Here is a 13,362-nt window from a genome sequence, read left to right as displayed (position 1 = left end):
AGAAATTAATACTGGAAACCAATATTATCTGCTCTTTTCTCTCTTTTTTGTATATGTTCACTGTTTCTGATATCTTTTTGATCTGTTGTCATTAAGTTAACGTATAAATACATAAAGGAAATCACATTCTGGAAGTATAGATAATGGAAGTTTGGGCCTATCTACAACTATTTTTTGAGTCTCAGATAACCTTGTGACTATAGAATCTGCTCTAGAATAACTCATCTTCTTTAGCTGCCACTATGAAAACAGAAAACATGCAATCAGAGGGTAGCAAAGAGGCTACAGAAAAAATTCTCATATTCTTTCAAGCTCCCAGTGATATAACTGGATGTCTAAATAGACATTACTTATTCTTTTTGGGAACTTGGGAATCTCACAGTAGGACAAATCGAGACATAGATTCCTCAAACTAGCAATCACACTTGTCATTTGTGGATGACACTGTCATATAAAATAATTCATTGTTTAATTTTATTTCAGGACTCTGAGTTTGATCCCATGAAATTTGCTAGCACCATTGAATGTGAAGAACCCAATAATGATATACGTAGGTTTCGAGGCTTCATGTGAGTATAATTTACTATTTCATCTGCAGTTTTGATTTACTTAAGGTGGAATTGCCCTATTATAATATAGTTTTGGATATTCTTTCAAATGTTAAAACTTGTTTGCTAATTTAAATGAAAATACTTAATTTTTTACAATCCCCCCCCCCAATTATAATGTATTTTGATGTTTCATTGCTAGGAAAGGATCCAAATAATAATACAGAATGACAGAATTGGAAGGGACCTTGGAATTCTTCCAGTCCAACCCCCTGCTCAGGCAGGAAATCCTATAACATTTCAGACAAATGGTTGTCCAATATCTTCTTAAAAACTTACAGTGTTAGGGCACCCACAACTTCTCAAGGCAAATCATTGCACTGATTAATTTTTCTAACTGTCAGGAAACTTCTTATTTCTAGGTTGGTTCTCCCTTTCATAAGTTTCCATCCTTTTGCTTCTTGTTCTGTCTTCAGATGCTTTGGAGAATAGGTTGACCCCCCTCTTCTTTGTGGCAGCACCTCAGATATTGGAACATTGATATCATCATTGATAGCAGTGACTTAATGACTTAATAATGATTGGCTGAATACTTTTAAAATATCTGTAATCAGTTTTTTCTCTTTTTTTCTCATTCTGTTGCTTATATAACGTTCATGGTAAAAAAGCACATCCTGAGAACACAATGCTACATTATCTGCGATCTCTGAATGAAGTTACAAAAAGTATAGGGGCAAATCCCATCCTATGCCAGTCAAGCATTTAGGACATAGAGGTCACAACCAGCAGCCTGTTTCTTCAGTTTCACAAGCTTACCATGAGATTTTAGGCAATGATTTAGGCTTCTGTAAACATTGTTTTGAGTGATAAATTGTTTCGGTATCTATGAACTTTAAGGATTATTGAACATTGCAATCATTATGTGAGATAAAAAAAAACCTTTAGCAGAGCAATAGAAGAACTAGTTTGTAAGAGAATTGGTGTACACTCTTATCCTTTCCTTCTTTTTCTTACCTGCTGTACAATTATATTTTTATGATTGCACCTTCTCGGGGGAAAGGCAAGACTTTATAAGTACATAAATACTGTGGGGAAAAAAAGCAATAATATATTTTTTTAAGCAGCAGTACATTGAATTCTTAAAAACTAAATGAATTATGAACTGCTGCAGTATGTGATGCATCATCAGTTTGGCTGTTGTCTTATTAAGATGATGTCTTAATAAATAAAGCCAATTTCTCTAGTATCAAAGTGGCTTTCTATCATTTTCCTGGATCCAAATGATTATCAGAAAACTATTGCCCTCTTTCAGGTTACTTTGTTCTAAGCTATGTTCTGTGGACTCATGTAGCTCTCAAAGTGTCCTTTTTAAAGGTCTTCACCAAATTTCAGCAGCAAAATACAGATTTTTCAGTGGTTCACGTTTTGCTGGTTTCCTGAAAAGAACTATGAAAATGTCCTCATAAAATCTCAGCAAGAGAGTGTCCCTATCCGCTCAAATGAAGTCAGAGCTTCACTAGCTATGCTGTTTGCTCCCAATCTCTACTATAGCTAGCCAATATTTTGCAAATGTTTATTTTGTTAATGATAACAATATTTTATTAATGATACCAAACTTTCATATGATTCAGAGGGGCCATCGTCTAATGCAACAGTTCTTAGCCACAAAAGCAGCCACATCTTTTTATATTTTCAGATTCATATAGAAGTCTCAAAAAGGCACTCTGTTTTAATGAACAGAGAAGAAGAACTGCAGCCCAGCAAATCCTAATTTTTAATTTTCATTAATTTATATTTGTTAGGAGTTAAATCTTTACATTGTTTTGAGCTTCCTTTTATCTTTATCTTACAAGCTCCTTCAAATATTTAAATATTATTTAGAGCAATACATAAATAAATCTTATTTATTTCCTAATGATGTGTGAAATGTTGTGGTCATGGATACAATACAGGTAGCCCTGGACTTACAACTGTTCGTTTAGTGACCATATGAAATTATAACATCACTGAAAAAAGTGACTTATGACCGGTTTTTCACACTTACAATGTACAACCATTGCAGCATTTTCATGGTCATGTGATTAAAATTTGGATGCTTGGTAACTGGTTCATATATATGATGGTTGCAGTGTCCTGGGATGACCTTCTAACAAGCTAAGTCATTGGGAAAGCTGGATTCACTTAACAGTTCTATTACTAACTTAACAGCTACAGTGATTCACTTAAAACTGTGGCAAGAAAGGTTGTAAAATGGGGCAAAATTCACTTAACAACTGTCTCATGTAGCAACATAAACTTTGGGCTCAATTGTAGCGTAAGTCAAGAATTACCTGTAGTACATAAAACTCTTAAATATGTTTTTTTTTCTCGTGCATTTAAAAGTTTAACCCTATTGTTTGATAAATTACCCAAATAATCTATTTGTTTCACAATACTGAAAGAGAAAATATTGCACTGATGTTTTGTGAAATATCATGATATAATACTCTGAAATAAGTATTCCATTATGGGAAGCCAGTGTGGCTAAATATAAAACGGTCAAATTCAGCCTTTCTAGCTTCCCTAGAAATTGCTTAAACTTAATACAGTATATCTTCCTCCTCCATCGTTTTTAGTTAATACACGTTATTTATAAATAAATTATTACCTCCTTCCTTCTTCCTTTTTGGCAGTGTGCATAAGAATGGGAAAAAAGTTCCATTGTGTAAAGAAAACCTTTTGTTACGAGGATGCACTATTAGAAATACAGAAGAAGTCTCTGGAATTGTGATCTATGCAGGTAAGCTATGGTTGTTATCTTTGTACTTATTATATATCTTTTTACCTCCCTTCATTCTTAGTTCCATTTCTATATGCCATCATTTAATCAAGTAATTTTTTTTCAGGTCATGAGACAAAAGCCTTGTTAAATAACAGTGGGCCACGTTACAAACGCAGTAAGCTTGAAAGACAAATGAATTGCGATGTTCTTTGGTGTGTCCTCATACTTATCACAATGTGTTTGTTTTCTGCTGTTGGTAAGTTCCTTTAACTTTTATCTATGGACCATAAAATACTGAGAAAACTCAGAAAAATCAAAATGAAAATACAGATAAATAAGTATTTTGAAACCACCTCTTTTGGCCTAATTAAATATTGAAGGCTTACTGTACTTCTGATGGACTGAATTAGATGGCCAAGAAGGAAGAATTTTTCTTTCTTTAAAATACAAATTCAATATTCTTAGCCACTAAGATAGTGCCAAAAACAATATATGACATATTAAATAGCAGGAGTACAATCCCAGTCTTGTTATATTTTGTAAACCAACCAATCCTGCTTTGTGAAGCATAAATTCAAACATAACTACAAAGCAAAAGCAACAGAAGGAAGAGAGAATTAGGACGAATCTCCTAATTTAGCCATACAAAATAATCCCTTAAAAAGAGATGAACAATTCTGACATCTCAAGAAGAGTTGAATACAAGCATCAGAGGATTTTACAAATTACTTTTAATGCATTCAATTTTTTTCTGGTTTAGATTAAAATCTGAACTGGAAGAATTCCCAGATCTTTCTCTCTTGTCATACATGTATACAATGCACTAATCCTTGTATACATTGTATACAATCCACACATCATTCCTAGGAACTCCAATCTTTCAAACACTACCAGAATAATTCAAATATAGGAACAATAGCAACACAAATTAAGCAGAAGAATAGTGAGATGTCTCATATTGCTCACAATAGTATATTTAGCTTGTCACTGGATTTTAAAACATATGTTTCTCCCCCATACACACTCACACGTATGCTTGTTCAACCTGATTTCAACTATGTAAGATCAATAATAATGTTCTTCTCACTCGGTATTATCCACACTAGCTGCAGCGAGTAGGTTTTTGCATCCTTCAAGATTCTATAGGCCTTGTATACCCAAAGCACATTGTATCTAATAATGTCATAGTCCTTCCCTAAGAGAGAAAATCGTATCCCTCTCTAATAAAGAAACTATCATATAAAAGTAATCCTCAACTTACAACAGTTCATTTAATGACCGTTCAAAGTTACAACTGTACTGAAAATGTGACTTATGAACGTTTTTCACAGTTACAACCTTTGCAGTATCCCCAAAATCATGTGATCAAAATTCAGATGTCTGGGCAACTTATTTATATTTATGACCATTGCTATGTCCCAAGGTCATGTAATCACCTTTTGCAACCTTCTGACAAAGTCAATAGGGAAGCCAGATTCACTTAACAACCAAGTTACTTACATATCAACTGTAGTGATTCATTTAACAACTATGGCAAGGAAGGTCATAAAATGGGGCAAAACTCATTTAACAAATGTCTCACTTAACAACAGAAATTTTGGGCTCAATAGCGGTCATATGTTGAGGACTATTTGTATTAGATCATTCATCCATCTAGTTTACAAGTGCTTATATCAGGTGTGTAAAACTTGGATCCATTGGCCATGACTGACTCTGTGGAAGTTGGTGAAGGGCACCTAGTTATTGGAACTTGATTTATACTGACTAGCTGTCTGAGTTTCAGAAAAGAGTCTTTCCTTTTATTATCTGAAAATGTCAATGATAAAATGTTTGGCCACTGCATACAAATTGTGTGGCTGTCACTGAACCATTATATTCATAAGTGGCCTTGAATGTATATTCTTAAAATAATCTAGCCTTACAAATTAGGAAAGAGCATGAAAGTGTTGTCTCAGAAGACAGAAAACATATCAGTTAAATGTATTTACTTTTCCATTGTTTAATCTGTGTTTTAATCTCTCCCTCCCCTCCTGCAGGGCATGGAATCTGGGTCTGGCAGTATGATGACAAAAAGAAACCTGCCTTTGATGTCCCAGGTCCTGATGGAAAGTATTGGCCTCCAGCTCAAGCTGCGTTTTATTTATTTTTGACAATGATTATAGTCCTTCAGGTAACAATGAAGCATAATACTGAAATAACATAGATGTTATTTGTGACAAGTCATTGATTTTTTTTAAAAAAAAGAGAGGCATAATTAATGATAATTAATTGTTGGTTTCTTTTTGGTTTAAATAGATAAGATTCATTACAGTCGTAAGTGCCAGAATAGTATGGTTGCTTCCAAGAAAATATAAAATTGTTTTTCATAAATACTACCCACAATATCCAAAGTTTATCTCTAAAATCCTAAAAAACCTGTTCACTACAAACTGGACCAGCACCCAACGTATGAAGCAAAACCTAAGACATTTGACAACTTGAAATCCCAGGGGAGGAGGCCCAGTTTTAAACCAGATAGAGTACGAATTTGGACTTCGCTATTTTTAGATTATTAGCATGTAACCAGAATTCCATAAGGTAATATTTATTTATATAACATTCACTGATATTTGAGCAAAGATCAGACTACCATCCAAAACAATAAAACAAAAAATAAGACAAATGTATCACAATTCACCTAGGAAAGTGCATATTAATAAAATATGAACTAAATTTAGTATTAAACTCTTCTGTTCTCCCAAGGAGTCAAAACAAATGATAAATAAAATCTACAATAATCTCTATAAAAATTTCAATAGAGAAGTACACACTGTTTTAACTCTTCCAAAATCACGAACATATATAATCAGTCACAGGAATTTTATTATATCTACCATTTAAAAAGTCTGAGAGTTTTCCTGGGTCAAAAAAAATTCTTACACTGGGGGGAGGTTAATGCACTTGGGTAGTTTTACTGGTTCCCATATATTCTTACGGATGAGTATTATATGCTTCTATATTAAGGAGCCAATTTCAGCTTCAGGGTCTATGTCCTCCAGCCTGTGATAGATAATCCTTTTTGCCTGATCATAGCCAACAGAAATAAGATAATCTTTGGCTAATCCAATGGGATTTAATTTATTTTCCCCTTATGAAGCCCACAGTAGAAAAATAATCATCTGCTAGAGCCAATAGTGCCAGGCTCAATGGAGAAAAAATTAATTTCAGCCAGTACTGCTGAGCCCTCTATATCCAAATCAAGGAAACTCTGTCTCAAGTCTGAAAACTGCCCTGAGAAATTTAGGCTTTATGACCTCTTTGGGGTTTTCTTAAAAAAAGAAAAATCTGTGCTGTATAAAATCTGGGTTGGGATTTTGGCCTCAAAATATTTAAGGGCCACAGATTTAAAAAACCTGCATCCTCTAGTTTTTTTAAAAAACAAATGTAGATAGTCATTTAGATGCTGCTTGCGTGATGTATTTGTAGTGACTTTTCCTGGATCTTGTGGTATAAAATATTGTTCTAAGGCAGTGGTTCTCAACCTTTTTAATGCCGCGACCCCCAACCAGTCGTAAGTCGAGGACTACTCAACCGGTCGTAAGTCGAGGACTACTCAACTGGTGCAGCACCGTTTGCAGAATGGGACTTTTGGCGGGCTCAGCAGGGCAGAGACAGCCTGGACAATTCCTATTGGCTTTTGAAAGCCAATAGAATTAGACTCTATTCAAGAGAGTCTATTCTATTGGCTTTCAAAAGCCAATAGCATAAAAGGGAGTAGCACAGCTAAGGAAAAGGGGGGGGGGAAATGGCGGACTTCGTTGTTTGGCGACCCCCGTGAAATGGTCGTTTGACCCCAAATGGGTCCCGACCCACAGGTTGAGAACCACTGTTCTAAGGTATTGAAAGAGAGAGAGTCATTTTATACTATTTCCACCCACAATCCTTCTGTGCTGTTTCAGTTGCTAGAAATGTCATTTATTTGGACTTCTGACAGTTTTTGATCAATTTTTGGAACTCACAGAAGTGAATAATAGCCTTCGATACTCTTCAGTCAAAGTATAAGAGATAACTCCCACATCATTGGCATAAAGGACTAAAGATGTGTGCTGGCAATTTTAGAAACATGGACTTCCAAGCATTCTAAGGCTCCTACCTTATCATTAATATGGAATATGGACAAGGCCTGGCTAAAATGCAGCAATCCTGTACCTCTCTTGCAATTGGCACACTCTTTGGAGTTACACTTGGAGCAATATATTAAAAACATCAGATGCCTATTGATAGTAGTGTTTTGTGGTCTTTTCCCATAATAAAGTTCAAGATATCAAATTAAATACAGTTTTAAAATCAAGGAAGACCATATAAAAAGGAGTTTTAATTTTATGGATTGGGGTATTTTACTGCAAAAATTGTATTTATTGGATTATACAACACAAAAATGGGATCCACATTCAAGCACCCTGTCTGAAATCCCATCTGTTTCATTCCAATGGTTGTTCAAAGTTTAGCCTGTTCTGTAATATCTAGTCCAGGCATCTCACATAAGGTTTGGTGATTACACTCAAAAGGGTGATAGGCATTTGAGCAAATGGATCTCATTTGGTTCTTTCTTAAGAATAGGCACAATAAGCAGCTACAATAGCATTTTTGCTTCAAAAATGTTTAAAGCAGTAAAAAAAAACCTTGGTCACCTCTTGTCCAGTAGAATTTAGAGACAATGACCACAGTTCTACGATTGCACTATATATTTCACAGGTATTGAAAATTTTATTTATATTTCATGTACCTTCTAGGTACATAAAAATCTTATTTATTTTGTCTATTGCCAGCTACATTTTTCTGATTTTCTTTAAAAAGCTATAACTTTGGTTTTTCTTCCTTTATCAGCAGCTGTTCAGAGTTGCAATACCCAAAAATAACCAAATGATGTAAGATAAGTTATGATAATTATCAGATACTGTAGCATAAGGAAATAATAGTTATGATACTTGAGTAACACATTTAAATAAAAAATGAACAATAAAGGACTATTTGGGGCAGGAATTCCTCTGAACAGTTGGTACTGAAGATTGCACTTAACTCCGGAATATGCATTACTGTATAGCTGTTGACTGAAAAGACACATATTTGCTTCAAATTAAATTTCAAGATAGCAAGACTTAAAATGGCTCAGTGTTGATACTAAAGCTCCACCTGTAAGATTGTGTGTTTTTAGCTAGATTCCATACAATTTGGACATTGGTCAAGAATAGCTTCTCCTTCGCTAAAAAGCTGTCTATTCTTCCATTAAGAGGGTCTTCCCAATCTCTGACAATTTCCAATTTAAATAACTAGCTCACATTTTGACAATAATGCTTAGCAAGCCAATCATTTGATTATCAGCAATCTTTTTACCTTACATATAATGAAAGTGGAGCCCCCCCCATCTTTTAAGGATGTTGGCAATATGATTTTAAGTGAAATTACATATCTATCTAAGTCTCCACTAGATGTTCTTACAGATTTCATTTGTGTAATGAATTTCAGAGGCCATAACTGAAGATCAGTTTGGTAATGGATCAAAACTAAACCTAAAATTAGCAATAAAAATGGTGCAGAAATATAATTCTAGGTAACAGTGAAAATTGAATAATCATGGATCAACTATCATGTAAACTGCTGTCAGATGCCTCCCAAAACCCACAAATTTCTTTTTTTAGTAACTATGACTAAATATTCCCAATATTTCTTAAAGCATTATTATTTTTCATCAAATGTTTAGACTTACTTTTCCTAAGAACAAAGGTGTTGTGGAAATGTGGGATAATTATGTAATGTGTAATTGGCTATTATAGCATTTTTAGCCTGCACACCATCAAAACATTGCTTACAATTCATGAAAGAAACTGATGGCCTTTGTTTCTAATCAATTGCATGGGAGATAAAGGTATCTTAACATTGTTTGATTACAAGGTTGAAGGTTGACTCAGCCTTCCATCCTTCCAAGGTCGGTAAAATGAGGACCCAGATTGTTGGGGGCAACATGCTAACTCTGTAAAATCGCTTAGAGAGAATTGTAAAAGCACAGTGAAGCGGTATATAAGTCTACATGCTAGTGCTATTGTTATTACAGGCAGTCCTGGGTTAGGATCCATTCCTAAGTATGTCTTTAAATTGAGTTTGTAGGTAATAGTAATAGTAATAGTAGTAAAGTTGGAAGGGACCTTGGAGGTCATCTAGTCCAACCCCCTGCTCGGGCAGGAAACCCTACACCATTTCGGACAAATGGCTGTCCAGTCTCTTCTTAAAAACTTCCAGTGTTGGAGCATTTACTGCTTCTGGAGGCAAGCTGTTCCACTGATTAATTGTTCTCACTGTCAGGAAGTAAGAAGGTAAGAAGGAACAGGTACATACAGTTCTTATTTAGCATCAATTAGTCAACTGTTTGTCACAGTATATAGTATATATTTTACCTTTTCTTGAAATAGGCATCAAGGGAGGTCATGTAGAGCTGGGGCCCTCAGAACTGTAGTAAACTTTGATGAACCTCTCTGTATTAGGATCTTACTAACTATACCACCCCTGCTTCAGTGAGATGCAAGGCTTCAGCTAAATCTTTCATCAAAATCTTTTTCAGTTCTGGATTTTTTAGGTCCAAGACTTCTTTCTCACATGCTATTGTCTGCTGCTCTGATTGCTTTATTATTTCCACTTTATTTTCATAATTATTTTCCTTTTCTTTGATGTATCATCAGCACTTTCATTCGATTTACACTTTGGAGGCATGGTTACAAGAGTAAATAAGAGAAAAATAGAAAATTACATACTCAACACAGTGTTAACTGCAACATGCAAAATGGTGGATGATATTCAAGCTGATGAATTGTTGAAGTTATGAAGTGTTTTCTTGAACATCACTAAGTAGCACATTCATTATTTTGAACTATTGTTTTAGTTCAATTGTTTAATATAAAAAGTTTTCTGTAGCTATCTGTTCATAAGTACAAGTTGTCTGTAAGTTGGACATTATTAATCTGCAACTGCCTGTCTTTTGAGGCTAGAGAGTTGAATGCAATGGAGTGAGTTGGTTCCAAGATAACTTACACATTTATCCAATTAATTGGTCAAGTCACATAAACTTTCAATTTATGTGTTTCTTAGAAAAAGATCCAAACTAACTTCTCTCTTGTACATACTCTTATTTGTAGTTAATGCAATGGCAGTAAATGTTGGAGAAATATAGAAATATAGTTATAATTAACTTCCAGAAACAAAGAGATCTCTACAGATCTCTGTACTTTGAATAGAATATTAAACTTAATTAAATATTTAGGAAGCAAGTGGTTGGCATGCATGGACTGTTAAAGACACAGAATGTTCAGGGATTATCTGTGGCTAGCAAAGGCATTAGCTGGGATTTCATCCATTTCTGATTACTTTACTAGCCACCATGGTTTTCCTGGTCATTGCTGAGCTGGGAATTTGACACCAGTGAAAAATCCTGAAGTTTTCCAACACATTCCTGGGCCCACTTTATTTCACAGGTTTATCTTTGGAGAAGAGAATGCTGTGTACACTGCTTCAAACATAGAAGGAAAGTAATATTCTGTTGCGAATCAAGGCTTTTATGAGGTTTCAGAAAGTATGTGAAAAACTGTTAAAAATATCTGAGAAAAAAAATATAACACTTTGCTTAGCAATTACAGAACATGTTGCTCATTTCCACAAAAGCAACTGTTGAGGCAATTTCTTTTGCACATAGATCTACACTATGTTTCTCATTTCAAGTTGTGCTGGAAAGCTCAATTGAAAATCTGTTGTGCTTATCAACAAAATGTTAGGATTATTAATTAATGTTGTTTTCTTTTGCAAGCTCTTTTATGCTGGCATGATTCTGACTGCAGTCTCTCTTTTCCTCCTCCCAATCCCTCCACCCCTACAATCTTTTCCTTATTTTCCTAGCTTCTTTCAAGCTCATCTTATTACCCTGAAAGTATTTACTTCTTTTGAAGCTTTTGATAATAATACCACCAGACCTAATTATGGATATCATCTCTGCAGCTGCTCCATATGCTTTCCTAATCTGTCACAGTAAACCTTTGCAGATACTCTAATAATTTTACAATGCTGGCTTTAAGTCAGAATATATAAATTCGCAAAAAAGGTACAGTACGATACTGCACTATTCATAACCACTTGATTCAATTATGCATCTTTTCTACCACTTTGGTTTGTTTGTACGGTTAATGACTCTCTATTTTTATGCATTCCAGGTTCTCATTCCAATTTCCTTATATGTCTCCATTGAAATTGTTAAAATATGCCAAGTTTATTTTATTCATCAAGATAAGGATTTATTTGATGAAGAGACAGACTTTCAGCTACAATGTCGAGCTTTGAATATCACAGAAGATTTAGGGCAGATTCAATATATATTTTCTGACAAGACTGGAACTCTCACTGAGAATAAAATGGTTTTCCGGAGGTGTACAGTTTCTGGCATAGAATATTCCCATGATGCTAATGGTAGGTGTAATACATTTTCATTTAATTTAACACGCATGGATTGGTATGCATCATAAAAATCAAGTGCATGGTTTTAGATGTGTAAACAACCAGCATGGAAAATTGTAAAGATGATAAAAATAGCATATAAAAATAAAGGCCAACCTGAAATCAACTCCATGTAAATGATTTGGAGGGTAAGTCTCAATGTTTAGTTGCTTGCGGGCATTTCCCTGCTTTCCATATATAGATTATAATTTTAATTTGTGACATCTTTAGCTAAAAGGACCTGAAGTACCAGATGGTGGGCAAGGCACTCTTATTGAAATTTTGGAAAGTAATCTGTAATGATAATCTAAGAAAATAAGACATATAATACTCACCCAACCATCCTCTTCAAGTTCTGCTGTGCAGGCTGTGTGGGGTAAAAAAAAAAGTTGGGAGTGCATGCCAAGTGTACCTAATTCTGTAAAACTGTAAAAGTTTCCCAACTGCCCAGATAAAACAACAGACGTCTATAACTGGCAGCAGTGATAGGAAAATGCTGGAAGTGGAAGATCACTTTAGTGATAATAGCAAAGGAAACATTTCATACTACACAGAAGAAGGCAATGCTAAACTACTATATTTTAACAAGAAAACATGATGATTAACTAGGGTCAGATGATGTGCCCTCAAGTCAGATGACATTCACATTGATACTCGAGGATTATGTTTATGATGTGTTTAGATTAAAGCCTTTGAGAAGTCATGTTGCTATACAGGAAAAAAAACTGAAGTTGCAAACAGAATAGTAGTGGGAACATGGAATGTAAGAATATGAGAAAGCTCAAACATATTGAAACATGAATCAACTACACATTGACATTGTAGGCATCAATGAAATGAGATGAACCGGCACTGGATATTTTTAATCAGAAAATCACACTGTTTACTACTAAGGATATGAAAAACAAATAAGGAATGGCATTTTCATAATTAAGGGTGAAGCAAGAACATTGCTTTGGTTACAATGCAGTGATTTAAAAACAGCCCTTTAATATGACAATTATCCAAATTTATGTTCCAAATACCTATGCAGAAGAAGAGGAGGTTGATGAGTTTTATGATTATCTTCAATTTAAAATTGATGGAACATGAAAACAAAATGTGCATTTTGGATGGAAAGCAGAATCTGAAGTTGAAAATATTATGGAGAAAAATGTACTTAGGCTGAATTGGAAGAGAATGGGTGTAGTTTTAAAACTGGAGAAAGAAACATCAATATCATGTGCCTTGTTGATGACACTATTCAGATTGCTGTTTTACAAATAAGAAGAACAACATATAGAAATATCACTTGACCATAGTCGCTATGGAGTTCAGTGGCCTTTAAATGTGGGTGGGTGAATGGATGGATGGATAGATAGATGAGTAAATAAATAAATAATTGAAAAATGGAAATGGTATTCAAGTTCTAGCAAAGAACTTCAAGGAGCACAGTGAAAAAAAGGACTAAGATTAAATGTTAAAAAGACCATACTAATCACAACAGGCACAGCAGTTTTAAAACTGGCACTGAAGTAGGGATGGCTTCTGTCTTTTAGAATC

General features: G+C 34.5%; 1 protein-coding gene across 1 annotated transcript in view; it reads left to right on the top strand.

Annotated features, from left to right (window-relative positions):
• The first annotated feature begins 438 nt into the window (after positions 1–438).
• ATP10A (ATPase phospholipid transporting 10A (putative)) overlaps positions 439–13,362 on the top strand; it is a 51,608-nt gene continuing 38,684 nt past the window's right edge. Inside the window, exons 1-5 of the mRNA XM_039356185.1 lie at positions 439–569; positions 3,221–3,327; positions 3,434–3,565; positions 5,346–5,479; positions 11,541–11,793. Of these exons, the coding sequence (XP_039212119.1) occupies positions 439–569; positions 3,221–3,327; positions 3,434–3,565; positions 5,346–5,479; positions 11,541–11,793 (757 nt within the window). The remainder of the gene's footprint in view (positions 570–3,220; positions 3,328–3,433; positions 3,566–5,345; positions 5,480–11,540; positions 11,794–13,362) is intronic.

The sequence above is a fragment of the Crotalus tigris genome, unplaced genomic scaffold (assembly GCF_016545835.1).
Source record: "Crotalus tigris isolate CLP2741 ecotype Arizona unplaced genomic scaffold, ASM1654583v1 scf7180000018791.76657, whole genome shotgun sequence".
NCBI classification, from domain to species: domain Eukaryota; kingdom Metazoa; phylum Chordata; class Lepidosauria; order Squamata; family Viperidae; genus Crotalus; species Crotalus tigris.
This window is presented reverse-complemented; position numbering and strand designations above follow the sequence as displayed.